At 43.9% G+C, this 13,649-nt stretch overlaps 1 protein-coding gene across 1 annotated transcript in view; it reads right to left on the bottom strand.

Moving 5' to 3' along the window:
- GPC3 (glypican 3) overlaps positions 1-13,649 on the bottom strand; it is a 403,047-nt gene that overhangs the window by 89,671 nt on the left and 299,727 nt on the right. The window contains exon 6 of the mRNA XM_047716543.1: positions 12,973-13,093. Within this exon, the coding sequence (XP_047572499.1) occupies positions 12,973-13,093 (121 nt within the window). The remainder of the gene's footprint in view (positions 1-12,972; positions 13,094-13,649) is intronic.

Below are 13,649 nucleotides of genomic sequence, written 5' to 3'. Positions count from 1 at the left end.
CCCTGCTGAGCAAAGAGCGCAATGTGGGACTCGATCCCAGGACCTTGAGATCATGACCTGGGCCAAAGGCAGAGGCTTATCCCACTGAGCCACCCAGGCACCCCTGTTGGTATGTTTTTTTTTTTTTTTTAAAGATTTTATTTATTTATTTGACAGAGAGAGATCACAAGTAGACGGAGAGGAAGGCAGAGAGAGAGAGAGAGGAAAGCAGGCTTCTTGCTGAGCAGAGAGCCCGATGTGGGACTCGATCCCAGGACCCTGAGATCATGACCCGAGCCGAAGGCAGCGGCTTAACCCACTGAGCCACCCAGGCGCCCCCCCCTGTTGGTATGTTTTCATCCTCCTTCTTAAAAGCAAGGATTCGACTGAAGTTGTCTGGACCATTGTCCACAGCTCCTACCCCTAGTGCTCAGCACACAGAGCTGCTTGGTATTGAACAAATGAATGCGAATGGTAATGATATATGTGTATGTGATGATAAGTGTGTTCACTTATCATCAGAGCCCACTAAACTCAGCACTATATGCAACATGGACCTCCAATAACCAACTGTCTAAAAATGGTGAGGAGATTTTATATATATATGTAAACTATACATCATATGTGTATACATATATGTGCATTATATTTTACTTCATTTCTCACCTGACGGGTATCAGTTTGAAAGGAATCATAGAAATAGTCAATGTTTAGGGGCACCTGGCTGGCTCAGTCGGTGGAGCATGCGACTCTTGATCCCAGGGTCATGAGTTCAAGACCCACATTGGGTGTAGAGATGACTTAAAGAAGTAAAACTTAAAAAAAAAAAAAAAGGAAGCAGTAGTCATGATTTAAGTGACTTCCAGGAATAACAGGCAAGAACAAAAGCCATTCAACCGAGTAGAAGCTCAGAGCTGAGCTCCAACTCAGCATCTTATAATGAAACCGGTAGCTTGAACAATAATTAGTACCATGGGTTATCAGATAGTGTTTATTGATCAACCAATTTGCCACATAATAGCTTGAGGAATGGCATTCCCTAAACAAGGAAATCGGCAACATGGAAATTGTTCCCCACGGGGATGCTCTTATCCTCTCCTTGGGTCTGGCAAACAAGAGGCTGCTATGCCCCTGGGTCCTGAGCTGGAGATCCTTCAAACTGTCTTCAAGAATCCATACGCAGCTATAATGAACTGCCTCTAGCTTGGCTTCATCTTTTGTATTAGCTCATTAATGAGTCTGGATTCCTTCCCCATTTTCCATGGTATCCCAGGCAGGGACAAAGGCTCAGGCAGCAGGGGGCAGCTTTCCTTTTGCCCAGACAACAAGTGGTTGCTGGTCCCAGCCTGTGGCTAACAAATTCCAAAGTTCTTTGATGGTGGAGCCCATGGACTGGGTCTTGTCTGCCCTTAGGCTCTGTGACATAAAATAGAGCTTTGGGAATTGGGGCCTAGGCAGTTCTCCTGGCATCTGTGACATCGTCCCAGCAGCTGAGAGAGCCGGTGTCTCCAGAAAGCCCAGCAGTCCCAAGCCCTGTGAATTCTTTCTGCTCTGTCGGCATGTGAAATACACACACACTCACGAACATGTTATATGCCGCTCAGAATCATTCTAAATACCTCCTGTGAGACATCTGCCAATAAGGATATCATGTCAGCCGGGTTTTAAATATAGGAACCTCTCACCATCTTCAACCAGGGAGCACAATGCAAAAGGAATGCAGATTAACTTGCTCCGACTTTATAGCTCTGAAGTATCTTCACTTGATACCATCCTTCCATGAAAGGTCCTGCTGGGGCTGAAGATAAAATGGGACTCTGGGATCATGTGGTAAGATCTCGAAGGGCAGACTGCCTATTTATAGAACCACCACTTCAGGTCAGAGTTCAAACTTGGGAAAATCCGAAGACCTTGATTTAAACATACACACACACACACACACACACACATAAATATATAAAATTTTTAAAAAATTTGTCGTCTTCATTTTCCATTCAGTTACTTTGAGCCAAACTAAACTTTAAATAGTTCAAAAATCTGTCGAAGGTTGGCTAGCTATATTTTTCCAAGAATCTTTAGGATTTAGATTATTATATTTAGAATTTTAAATCATTTAAGTAACAATCTAAACTAGAAAAGTTGTGGTCTTTCCATTCCAGAAACTGATAAACTGAGGCGCAGAGAATCAAGCCACTCAAAAGGTCACTCCCTTAATGGATTTTCCTTTATGCTAACTGTCCGTACTATCATGATACAAGAAAAAGAGTAGCTACAACGTATTGAGTGTTATTCTCTGTAACACTTGTACTAACCCTTCAAGATAGAGCCTACTATACCTATTTCACAGATTAGGAAAGTTGAGTGCCAGGAAGTTAAATAAGTTGGCCTAAATCTAGTCAACCACAGAGTGACATACATGAGATTTGAACCGAGATCTATCTTTGGTTCTAAGATCTTTGTATTTTCCCCAAACTAGATTACACAGTCCTGTGGCTCCCAAATTTTTCACCCTGACCCTAAAATCACACACCAATAAGACTTAACAACGAAAGCAGGTAGTACTGGTTTAATAAAAACTCAGGTGGAGCAGTGAACATTATAATCCCAAAACAGTCCTTTTGAACCTTTAAACAGAATAGAGAATATTTTCCCAGCCACTTACTTCCATGCCCCTCCCACTCCCACCCAACACACACACACACACACACACACACACACACACACAGGTTCCCCTTCACACCGCCAATAATGGCCACAGCATCCAAAAAGCTGCTAAGTTATCACGCTGTTTGAGAGATATATTCTCATGGGTCAGTGAAGATTTCATTGCTCCTTATTACTGTTTCCATCATAATTAAAAACCAAGATGTCTACTAAGCCGGGTTTCCTGCGTTGTGCTTTTGTAGTCAAGTTCGGGAATCTACACATAATGCTTTGCATTTATCCTTGAAACATTTCACTTTGCTAATTTTCTCTGCCATTCCAGCCCACTGAGATGTTTTTGGATCCTGATTGTGTTATCTGTGTATTAGCTAACCCCACGTAGCTTCATACCATCATTACATATTAAAATAACTCCTTCTCTGTCTTCAGTTAAGTCACTGGTAAAAACTTTAGGCAATAAAGGTCACGTACAAAGCAAATAACAAAAATCCACTCTCCAGGCTGACACTGATAGGTTAAGAAAATATTCTTCAGATATGATGTTTAATTAGCCAACATTACTTGTCACCTGTTTAAAAAGGATTATAGGAATCTCTGTCAAACACCTTGATGACATGTGGGTATGCCGTGTCTGTGCCATTCCGCTGATCTAGTAAAATCAGACACACATACACACACATAAAGGGAAATGGCTTGATTTGTTCTGAGTGAGCCCACTGTTGCTCCTAGGAATCATCACGGTGCTTCTAATAGCTCATGCTCTCCAAGAATCCAGTCTAGAATTTTACTAAGATGTGATACCAGGCTCCCTGGTTTGTGGTTTCCATAACTGAATATCTACCCCTTATTTTTTTTAAGACAAAGAGAGGGAGAGAGAGAGAGAGTAAGCAAGTGCAGAGGAAGGGCAGAGGGAGAGGGACACAGAGAAAATCTTAAGTAGGCTCCATGCTCAGCAGTGTGGAGCTCAACACGGGGGCTCGATCTCATGACCCTAGATCATGACCTGAGCTGAACTCAAGCGCAGATGCCTTACAGACTGAACCACCCAGATGCCCCTCTACCCCTTAATAAAGGTAAGGTTAAAAAATCAGGTTTCTCTCCAGTCTTTTGGCTCTTCCTCTGTTTGTTGTGATGGCTCAAAATTTGCTAACAGTGATACCATGATAATAACTAGGAGACTCTTCAGTGCCCTGGGATATAACTGATGTGAACTTGGGCCACATTATTTATGGCAGATCACGATAGTAATTCTCTTAGCTTTTTTTGGTCCTGTCAACTGCTCGCCCATAATACAGAATACATCTTCCTCTGAAAAGGGACATCCTAGCAGAATATGGGCTAGGAAGAAAATAATATTCGGATCAACTCCTTAAACACGGAAGATCATACTTTAACCCCATTAGAAAACTATCCGATATATTCCAGCACGTGTTAATAACAATGCAGTTTTCACTTTGACTTTAATCAGAAATCTGCTGGAAGTATTCTACTTAACAGTTGCCATGCAAAATCACTTGAGAGGCTATCTAAGACAAGCGTATAGCTCGGGATACAGACTTGATTCCACCGATTGTTACTCTACATTTTACTACGTACTGACACAGAGCCCACACAGAACCTGGAAACACTCCTGGTCACGTGTCAAATAAGTTTACAGCACAGGGTTAGGTCTCACATAGCCCCAGGCACACACAGGATGGAGGCCAAACGGTTGGTTGAGCCCATGAACGAAGGACTGCCATCCCGGGGCAAAGGTGTCAGCTCTACATAGACAAGCTAGTTTATTCCCATTGGATTTTGTCAGAAGTCTAATGGCGTCGGCAAGGAAAACCGAGATGCGTTGGTCTTGAACTTCAAGGGAAGTTTTAGCTCACTTTTAGCTCCCTAGTACAAGAATGTGGGTCTTCCGACAGAACAGCACTTCCAATAGGAACAGTATCTCCACCAAGCCATTCGCACCCACCCATTCGGTCCCCCTTTTAACCAACAGTTCATTTTAGGAGGTGGCCTTGAGGGTTGTAGATATTTAGGAGATCCAACGCCTGGATGGATGCTCGAATGAAAAAATGGTTTGTATGGGCTTAATCCTTTAATGTCAGTTTCAAGGGCACCCTGAGATTTTTATTGTGTTCGCAGTCAGAACACTCTGTGTAACGGAACTCTTACTCAGAAGATGGATATGTAAAGCAGATTTTAAAACTGTAACAGCTCTGGTTAAAATAGGAATGGGGGACTCGGAACAACCCCCCCCCACAGCATGTCTCCCACATCTCTGCTCCCTACGCTGCCTGAAAAACTGAGCTAATTGGCAGAGGAGCCCACTGACTAACAGGACGCTAATGTTGCCATTCTACAAGCAGGGAGGAGGCACTAAGAGAAACTGTTACAGGGGGCTGAGATCCAGAGCAGGAGAGTGAAAAGATGACCAGCCCCTGAACGCCGGCTGATGGGAGCCCAAGGCAGATCCTGGTTGGGGGTGGTGAAGGGGGGAGGTAGAAGGCCGTGAGGCACAGGTCCTGCTGACTCTGCTGGCTCTGGGTTCAGTGATCCCAGCATCCACGCCCATTCCCCTCGGGGCACAAGGGCCAGTGCCCCATGGGTTGGGGAGGGGATGCCCCCCCCCCCCCAGAGGTACTTCTCGTGACTGAACACTGGTTAGTATCCATAATAAGAGATAAATAATTAGCAAGTCCCTGCCTCCTGCTGTTCTGCTTTGGGTTCCAAGGATGAACTGCTGAAGTATGGGCTTCTGCCACGGTCAGTAGTCCCATGGAGGAAAATGTGCCTGCGTGTTTGCAAGCACGTCTTGCCTGACACGGGAGCCTTTGGAAGCGAAGCGACAGCACAGCAAATACTGATGTGCTCATTTCCCAGGCTTGGCGTTGCCGTTTTCTGGTGGTAAAACTCTGGCCACGTCATTTCTCTCCCTTGCCTTTAATTCCTTCATTGGTAAAACCAGAGGGTTGGACCCTGGGACCTAAAGGCTCCTACTAGCTCTAACCCTGCACTTAGGTAACCCTGCCCTTTAGCACAAAAACTGGTTTAATGTCGAATGTGAGGAGTGCCTTAAATTGAATCTAAGTTCAGAAATAAATTGAGCAGCCAAGGTTGAGTCCTTTGGGTAAACTGATCACCAAAAAGCATCGTCTATGTTCCAAGTCTACTCTGTGCGTGATACTCTGTTAGGTGCTACAGGAAACGGAGAATTATATGCATGATTTCAGACTTAAGGAGCTGACGGTCCAGAGGCAAGATACATACTCATAAATATATCTGGGTAAAAAGTCACCTCTGAATTTCTCTGATAGCATTTGAATGATAGTATTTGAAGATAGTATTTGAACCTACGTTTACTGATACACTGCTTATAGTGAGGGTATATGGGGTAGAGAGCAACCATTTGTAACTATTTATCTAAAAAAAATGTGTTACAGGGGAGCCTAAGTGGCTCAATTGGTTAAGTGTCTTATCTTGGGCTCAGGCTCAGATCATGATCTCAGGGATCAGCCAGAGATCTCCCCGCTCAGCGGGGAGTCTGCTTCTTCTACTCCCTCTGCCTCTCCCCCGCCCCATCTTGGTGTGTTTGCACACGTGCTCTCTCTCAAATAAATAAATAAAATCTTTACAAAATGTGTTGCATTTGGCCAGGAGGTAAATATGAATAGAATATGAGACCTTGTGAATTTCATAGATATTTTGGAAATCATCTCTAACTTTGTAAATCTGGTCACCTTTGTAGTTTGATAGAACTCTTCTGGTGTATGTAGAGCTTGTCTTTCCTTAGCTGATGCATCCAATACTTCCTTTCTCTAAAGATTTTATGTATTTATTTATTTAGGAGAGAGAGCCTGAGTTGGGGGAGGAACAGAGGGACAAGCAGACTCCCTGTTGGGCACAGAGCCCGCTGTAGGGCTCCATCCCAGGACCCTGAGATCATGACTTCAGCTGGAGTCAGATACTTAAACCAACTGAGCCATCCAGGGGCCCCCCTCCCCCTTTTTAAGATTTTATTTATTTGAGAGAGTAAGAATGAGGGGAGAGGGAGAGGGAGAAGCAGACTCTGTGCTGAGCACGGAGCCCGACATGGGGCTCAATCCCAGGACCCTGAGATCGTGACTCAAGCTGAAACCAAGAGTCAGACACTCAACCAACCCAGCCACCTAGGCACCCCTGATAGGTCCAATACTTCTAACTAAAACAAAACACTCCAGAGAGTATAGTACTGCAGTGAAAAAAGATAGCATATTTCCCTTCATTGCTAAGTTAAGATTACCCCAACACGGTTACCAACAGCATTCTGGCCTGCCACTTCCAACTCATCTTGCGTTTTTGAGTAATTTCATTTCATACGCAAGGACTAAAATACATGACCCAATTCAAGTACCTTTAATCCTGTATTTTCTAAATATAGCAAATAGTTCACTTTCAATAAATTTAATATGAAATACTTGGGAATTCTTCTTGGTGCAGTGTTATTAAACTGTACATACTAATTAAGATATTAAAAACACATGCTCCCCAAAGCCACCAGACATTGTAATTATTTTTCAGGCTATTAAGCAAAATGACAGAAGATTTTTTAATGATAAATGTGTTTTGGAATGCATCGGCTAATTCCTTTTTACTTCATGAAATAATGTTTAGCTCCACAGAGTCTAGGTCTGGTATTTAAAGACCAACTCACGTTGTCCTTTTGTAACTCAGAAGTCATTCATTGGCTCTTGTTAACATGCCATTGCAGATACTCTGCCTTTCACACACACACACACACACTGGCTCCATATGGAAATGGCCATTCCTTAAGTTCTGCCATGTTATTTGTATGTGAAGAAGTGTGACAGACACTGGGACATAATTCCATTTGCAAAGTCCTTTTATTTAAATTTGCCTCTCAAAAGGTCTCTTCTTTTATTTCGAAATTTTAGACCAATGTTGGCTTTTCTAGCAACCATCGGACTAGGCCAGTGTTTTATGACTCTCGCTGGTTTTATTGTGGGAAGTCTCTGAAAAAATTTCCCTCAGAGTGTTTTCTATCATGCCTGAGACTCGTTTCCAGATTTTGTTTTTAAATCACATGCTAAGGAATGTCCTGGGAACTTCTCTGACACTTAACAACTTTACTAATTAACTTATTAAAAATTTTAACTTTCTATTGCAAAAGCCAGCGCCCTTTCTTGATACCAGAGTCCTCTGTCAGGCATCTTAAAAATACTTTTCAGGTGTTTACAGAGGGGGATGGAAACGGCGCTGTCCCGCTGTCTGCTTTACGGGTTAAGTTTTTCTTCGGCCATCTGCCATCCTTTTATAAATTTGAGATAGCCAATAGAAAGTTTTTCTGCTGGGCCTAACTCAGAGCCATGTCACCAAGGGTCTCCGTTTCCACACCAGATAGCATGATCACCAGAGAGCATGATCTTGCTAATCATCGCAAGGTGGGCGTGGCTTCAAAGAAGCAGAAGTGACCCTGGATCCTAGGTCTAGGCCTCCCACTTACAATCTGTAGCTCACCTGGTCTTCCCGTGGCCCTGTTTCTTCATCTGCTAAATGGAGGTAATGATGCCCCCTTCTCAGAGTCACTGTGAAGATCAGTTTCATCGAATGTTCGTGAAAGAGCTTTATAAATGGAGGAATTATTATCATTCCAGTGGAGTCACATGGCTAACCTGACCCAGAGACCAGTCGCCTATCTGACCCGAGGAGGGAAACTTTAGGGGTAATAAATGCAAAAGTGGTTTTCTAATTTAATGTTTTCATAGCCTAGTGGGAACAAGGCGGTAGGACAGAAGAATTGGGTGGGGTGGGGGGCAGGGGAAGGGCAAGTTGAAGTTCCATCTGCCCAGGATGGAAAACTGGTGGGAAGAGAACAATCTCTGAAAAGAGTAGAAAGGGGTGACCTGGGAACAGGGTGTTTTAAAAAGAGTGGCAGAGCAGAGAATAAAGTCACAAGACTTGTTCACAAGAGGGTGCTGGGTTAAAGGCTGACCTTGAGCCACAAATCACGGAATCACACGGCTGGACGGAATCTTAACAGGCCACCTCGTCCACTCCCCTGCCATTCAGCCGGACATTTCAACCAGCCCAAACAGATGAGACTTTATCCAGCTTTGAATGAAAAGCTCGGACACCAAATGGGCAGGTATCGACTGGCTTCAGCTGTTTACAACAGGCAGGGAAACAATTTCTGGAATTTCATTTGAACCGGAACTGAAACTGGGGGACAACAATAAACAGTGAGGTTTTCCTGGGGAAGAATAAGGGAGAACAGTTCAGGGACCGCTAAAATTCACACTAACTCCACGGCTACTCTCAGAGAGAGAGAAAATGTCACCGACAGAGCTGGGTTAGAGGGCAAACGGCCCGCAGGATCATCTGGGTAAGAATGTATTGTGATCATTCTTGGTGTTTGGGGGGTCTTCCCTGCACACAGGAGCCTCGGAGCAGAACACTAACAAAAACAAAACTTGTGTGTGTGTGTGCGTGTGTGTGTGTGTTTAAAGCAATATGGCCCAGCAAATTTCAGAATGGACACTGGGGGCTTAAAGGAGTTCAACAGCTCTGCTAACACAAGACAATAAATCCTCACACAAATTAGAAACTGAAAAGGAAATAAAAACGTCCTCATTTCCAATCGTGGGAATGTTACACATGAACTCTGGCTTGGAAGGAGGCGGGGAGGCCATTCCACACCTGCAGGCCTTCCCAGGAAAGGGGCCCGGGGCCTGACCCTGAACCCATCCCCTCAAGGTTACACCACGGGACCGTCAATATGGAAATAATGTTACTTTATTCCCTTAGAGAGTATAGTATTTCCAGCGCTATCGACGGCAACTGTAACCTGAAAGGAGGCAGCTGAGAATTTCCACGGAAGAAAGTGAAGAGTTACTTTGGGAAGTACTCCTAAGTGGCCCAGCCACGGTCCATCTGGATGGATGCACGTGAGCCTACAAGCACAGACAGAGAGAAGGAAGTAGTCGACGTTTGCAGATGTGTACGCAGGAGCAATCCCACTGGAGCTGTATGCCTGCAGCCCCAAGCGAGGTGCCTAGGAAAACAGTATTGCGCTCCGGGACTCACCATTCACTTCTACGGGAACTTGGGCGCGTTAACTTGGTTCTCTCCACCTCCCCGCACCCAGTCCCCGCAACACGCGGTGCACTGAGTCAGGCATTCAGTGCATCCAAATGTTTGGCTGTGTATTGGAAACAACACCTGGATGATTGATCAAATCTTCAACTGAACGTGCTGGTTGTTTGGGCAGCATGCCCACCCAGCCTTTGATGGCTTTCTGCCTCAGTTTCCCTAGTTATAAAAAAAAAAAAGGGACAACGAATATATATCACTTACCCCCAAAGGGGTCAGTAAGGATGAATTAACGTCCAAAGGTAACAATGAATTCTTGAAAAGGACAACTCTGTGGCGGGTTGACTTTTCTCCCCCCAGTACGGCCAGTTAGACTTTCAGCACATGAAATCCCTTCGAAATATGCTTATGTGCTCAACAAACACAACAGGTCATCACCTTCTTTGCCATCATTAGCGTCATGGTAACATCCTTCTCTGATTTTCTTAAAATGTCTCACTTTCAGACTGAATCACGGCCCAAATCGGAATTTTATTGAAGGCCTGAAAACAAATGTGTTCGGGCCATGTAAAGCAAGACAGATGAGAAAAAGAAGTCCCTGTGGGTGTTTGAAGCCCAGGCAATGTTAACAGCTCTACTTAAACAGGTAAAACTGGTCTATCAATGAGAATTCATTGGTTGCTCAATAATATTTGTAAGGGAACCAAAAATGTTCACACACACATTCACGGCAGAGGTGGGAGAAAGAAATTGTAATAATGCCTTTTCCCACTCTCACACGCTTCCCTACCCATGAGGTGGTTTCAGCTTCTGTGGCTGGAAGACAGAGGAAGGGGACAGAAGGAAACAATATGGGAGAGCAGAGAAGAGAGACACACCAAAGGAATCTACAACCACACAAAACTGGGGAAGCAGATTAGATAGACAGGCAAAAAACAAAATAAAACAAAACAAAACAAAAACCTGGAATCATGCCCCCCTTTCAAACTCAAGTCCTGCCTACGGATGAAATCCTGAATTATAATCATTTCAACTGCCATTTATTATCTACTGGGCATAGGCAATTACATAGATTTGTATATATGGGTAAAAACATATAATACATAAAATACATTATATCTGTAATTAGATTCAAGCTTTCTATAATGGAGGTATATATAAAATTTCTAATCCTCACAAGAACCTTATAAAAGAGGTTTTGATATCTGTCTGTACTACAGATGAGAAAACTATAGCGCAGGTCCGATGACTTGCCCAAAGTTCTATACCTGGTGAGATCCACGGCCAAATTCAGGTCCATCTGGATCCAAAGCCCACGCTCTTCCCACTATGCCACATGGTCTCCCACAGTATGAATACTGAACACTCAATATCTTTGTTACAAGGCTGGATTTTCTAGGGACCGTCAGGTCAGATGGAAGCCCAAGTCCGACATGACGCGGCATTCCTTTTTTCCACTGAGGGGGTCCATCCACAGGCCTTTGATCTTCTAACCAGTCGAGTGTTGCCACCCAGCTAGAGCTGGTTAGAGATGATCTGGAAAGGATTCAGAGGAAAAATGGCCACTGGTGTCCCCAGGTGAAGCTGTACCGTGCCCTCACGTGAGTGGTTTACGCTGTGCTCTGAACCCTTCAGAGATGTGTTCTGGAGAAATCCTATCACATATCGCCAGGCTCTGTAGAACTTCATGAGGTTGTGAATTCACAGAAAGAAGGCTCTTTCCCAACACCGCTGCCGTTACCATGTGCCACACTCACAACTATTCATTCAATGCTCACTGAGTGCAGGGCACTTTCTTAGCACGGGAGGGGTCACACCCGAGTGTGCTGTAAATACTTCTGCAAAGCCATTTGCAGTGAAATACACCACTATTAGAGAGCCCTTCCAGACATTTTCTAAGAACCACAAAAATGTCATTGCTAACCTTTGTATTAAAAAATAAAGCCATGCCAACGTCTTCACGCACAAACCTCTGACCCTGCATAAGGATTTGAGTTGCATTAAGTTCTTTCGAAGCTACAAATAGAAGTCTGTGGTGTAGGGCCCTCCCACTCATGGATCACGGGGCAGGAATGCTGTCATTCTGGTATACGGTGGCACTTTTGGTGGCCTTTTTTTTTTTTTTTTTATTGTGGCCACAAAGCAATCACAAGCAGATGGTACAACTAACTTCTATTTGTGTCTTAGTTACTAAACTCCTCATGAGAGGAAAACTGTGTACAGGTCAAGGGAATCTGTGGGTGTCTCTGTGCAGGGCAGTGAGTCAGAAGGAGGCAAGGGTGCAGTGAAGCTCGTCTTCTAGTATCTTCCTACTGGCAGTGAGAGCTGATACATGCCCCCATTGGAAAGCAATTTGGAAACATGCATTAAAATGCTCACATCCTTTAACCTGATAACACCGGTATTTTAAGAAAATGATTGAAGATCAGGAGAAAGCTCCACGCATGAAGACGTAGCTTTCTTTATGAGGATAAAAAATTTGAAACAATGTCAATATCCAGCAAAAGCAAGCTGATTAATTATCATGAATACTTAAAGAAATCTTAGGCGGCCACAAAAAATGATTAATATGAAGATTTGTGACAACATGAAAGAGTGTTTCCAATATAATGTTAATTTTAAGAAATATAAATCACTTGTGTAGTTCCAATTACGTAACAAGTCCGTGTGAGTGTGGTTTTCTGGACAAACGTTAGAAAAGAACAACTAAAAATGAAAACAGGATAGGGTAGTGGGATTGTGAGAAATATTTTTCCCTCTATTTTCCAAGTTTCTCTAATATTACAATATTATCTTTATAATTTTAAAGTGGGGTGAAGGGGTCCCTGGCTGGCTTAGTCGGAAGTGTATGTGACTCTTGATCTCAGGATCATGGGTTCGAGCTCCACGCTGGGTGTCGTGATTACCAAAAAAATAGAATTAAGTAAAAATGGAGTGAAAATCAAGGGTCAGACGTCCTTTTCAACAAAGCAAATCTTTTTTTTTTTTTTAAGATGTATTTATTTATTTGAGACAGATGCATGAGTGTGGGGAGAGGGAGAGAGAGAATCTCTAGAAGGCTCCTGCCAAACATGGAGCCCAAATCGCGGCTTGGTCTCACAACCGTGTGATCATGACCTGAGCTAAAATCACAAGCTGGCTCAGTTGGTTAAGTGTCCAGTTTGTGATTTCAGCCCCAGCTGGAATGGCGGACCCTGACCATCCCTCATTTTTTCCCCCATTTCCATTTTTGTTCGATGTACCGCTTACCTGGTTAATGTGCTTCAGCTTGTCAATAATTTGACTGACCACTGGCTCAGGGCCCTTCATTTTCAGCTCATGGAGGTTGAACTGATTTTTCATGCCATTCCTTGCTGCCTTCTGGCTGTATCTGGAAAGGGGAAGGTAAAGAGAAGGTTTGTCACAGGAGGGTCCCATGCAAAATAAAAGCTGACTATACTTGACGCCAGTGGTCAAGCTGACCATAAGCTCTCTTCAGCCTTCTAAACCACGGGATGCAAAAGTAAACCACTCCAGATAAAGTCTATTTGCAATGGAGAGCATTTCACAGTCAACAAACATTAATACATTAATTCAACATCATTCCCCCGCCCCAGGAGTTGGGGACACAACAATGCAGACCAAGTCCCCTCCCTTACTCTGTTCTGGATCCAGCATGGCATCCAGAAGAGTAAGGGCCCATGGCAATTCAGAGCGACGAGAGCTATGTTAAGGGAGGTCCTGCGTCTTAGGGGAGCACTCAGAAGGGACCTTAGCTGTGAGTGTGCTTTCTACTCCCTGGAAAAAGAAAGACGCCTGCATGTTCTTTACTTCTTCCTTCTCCTCCCCTTCCTCCTCCCACCATTTCCTGTAGGCCCTGGAGTTGGGTTTGTTTTGGGAGGCATTCCCAAGCCATGGGCAGTATAAATTTGCCCTTGCCTTACACC

This window comes from Lutra lutra, chromosome X (assembly GCF_902655055.1).
Source record: "Lutra lutra chromosome X, mLutLut1.2, whole genome shotgun sequence".
Taxonomy (NCBI): domain Eukaryota; kingdom Metazoa; phylum Chordata; class Mammalia; order Carnivora; family Mustelidae; genus Lutra; species Lutra lutra.
Note: the sequence above shows the minus strand (reverse complement) of the source record. Positions and strands in the feature narration are given on the sequence as shown.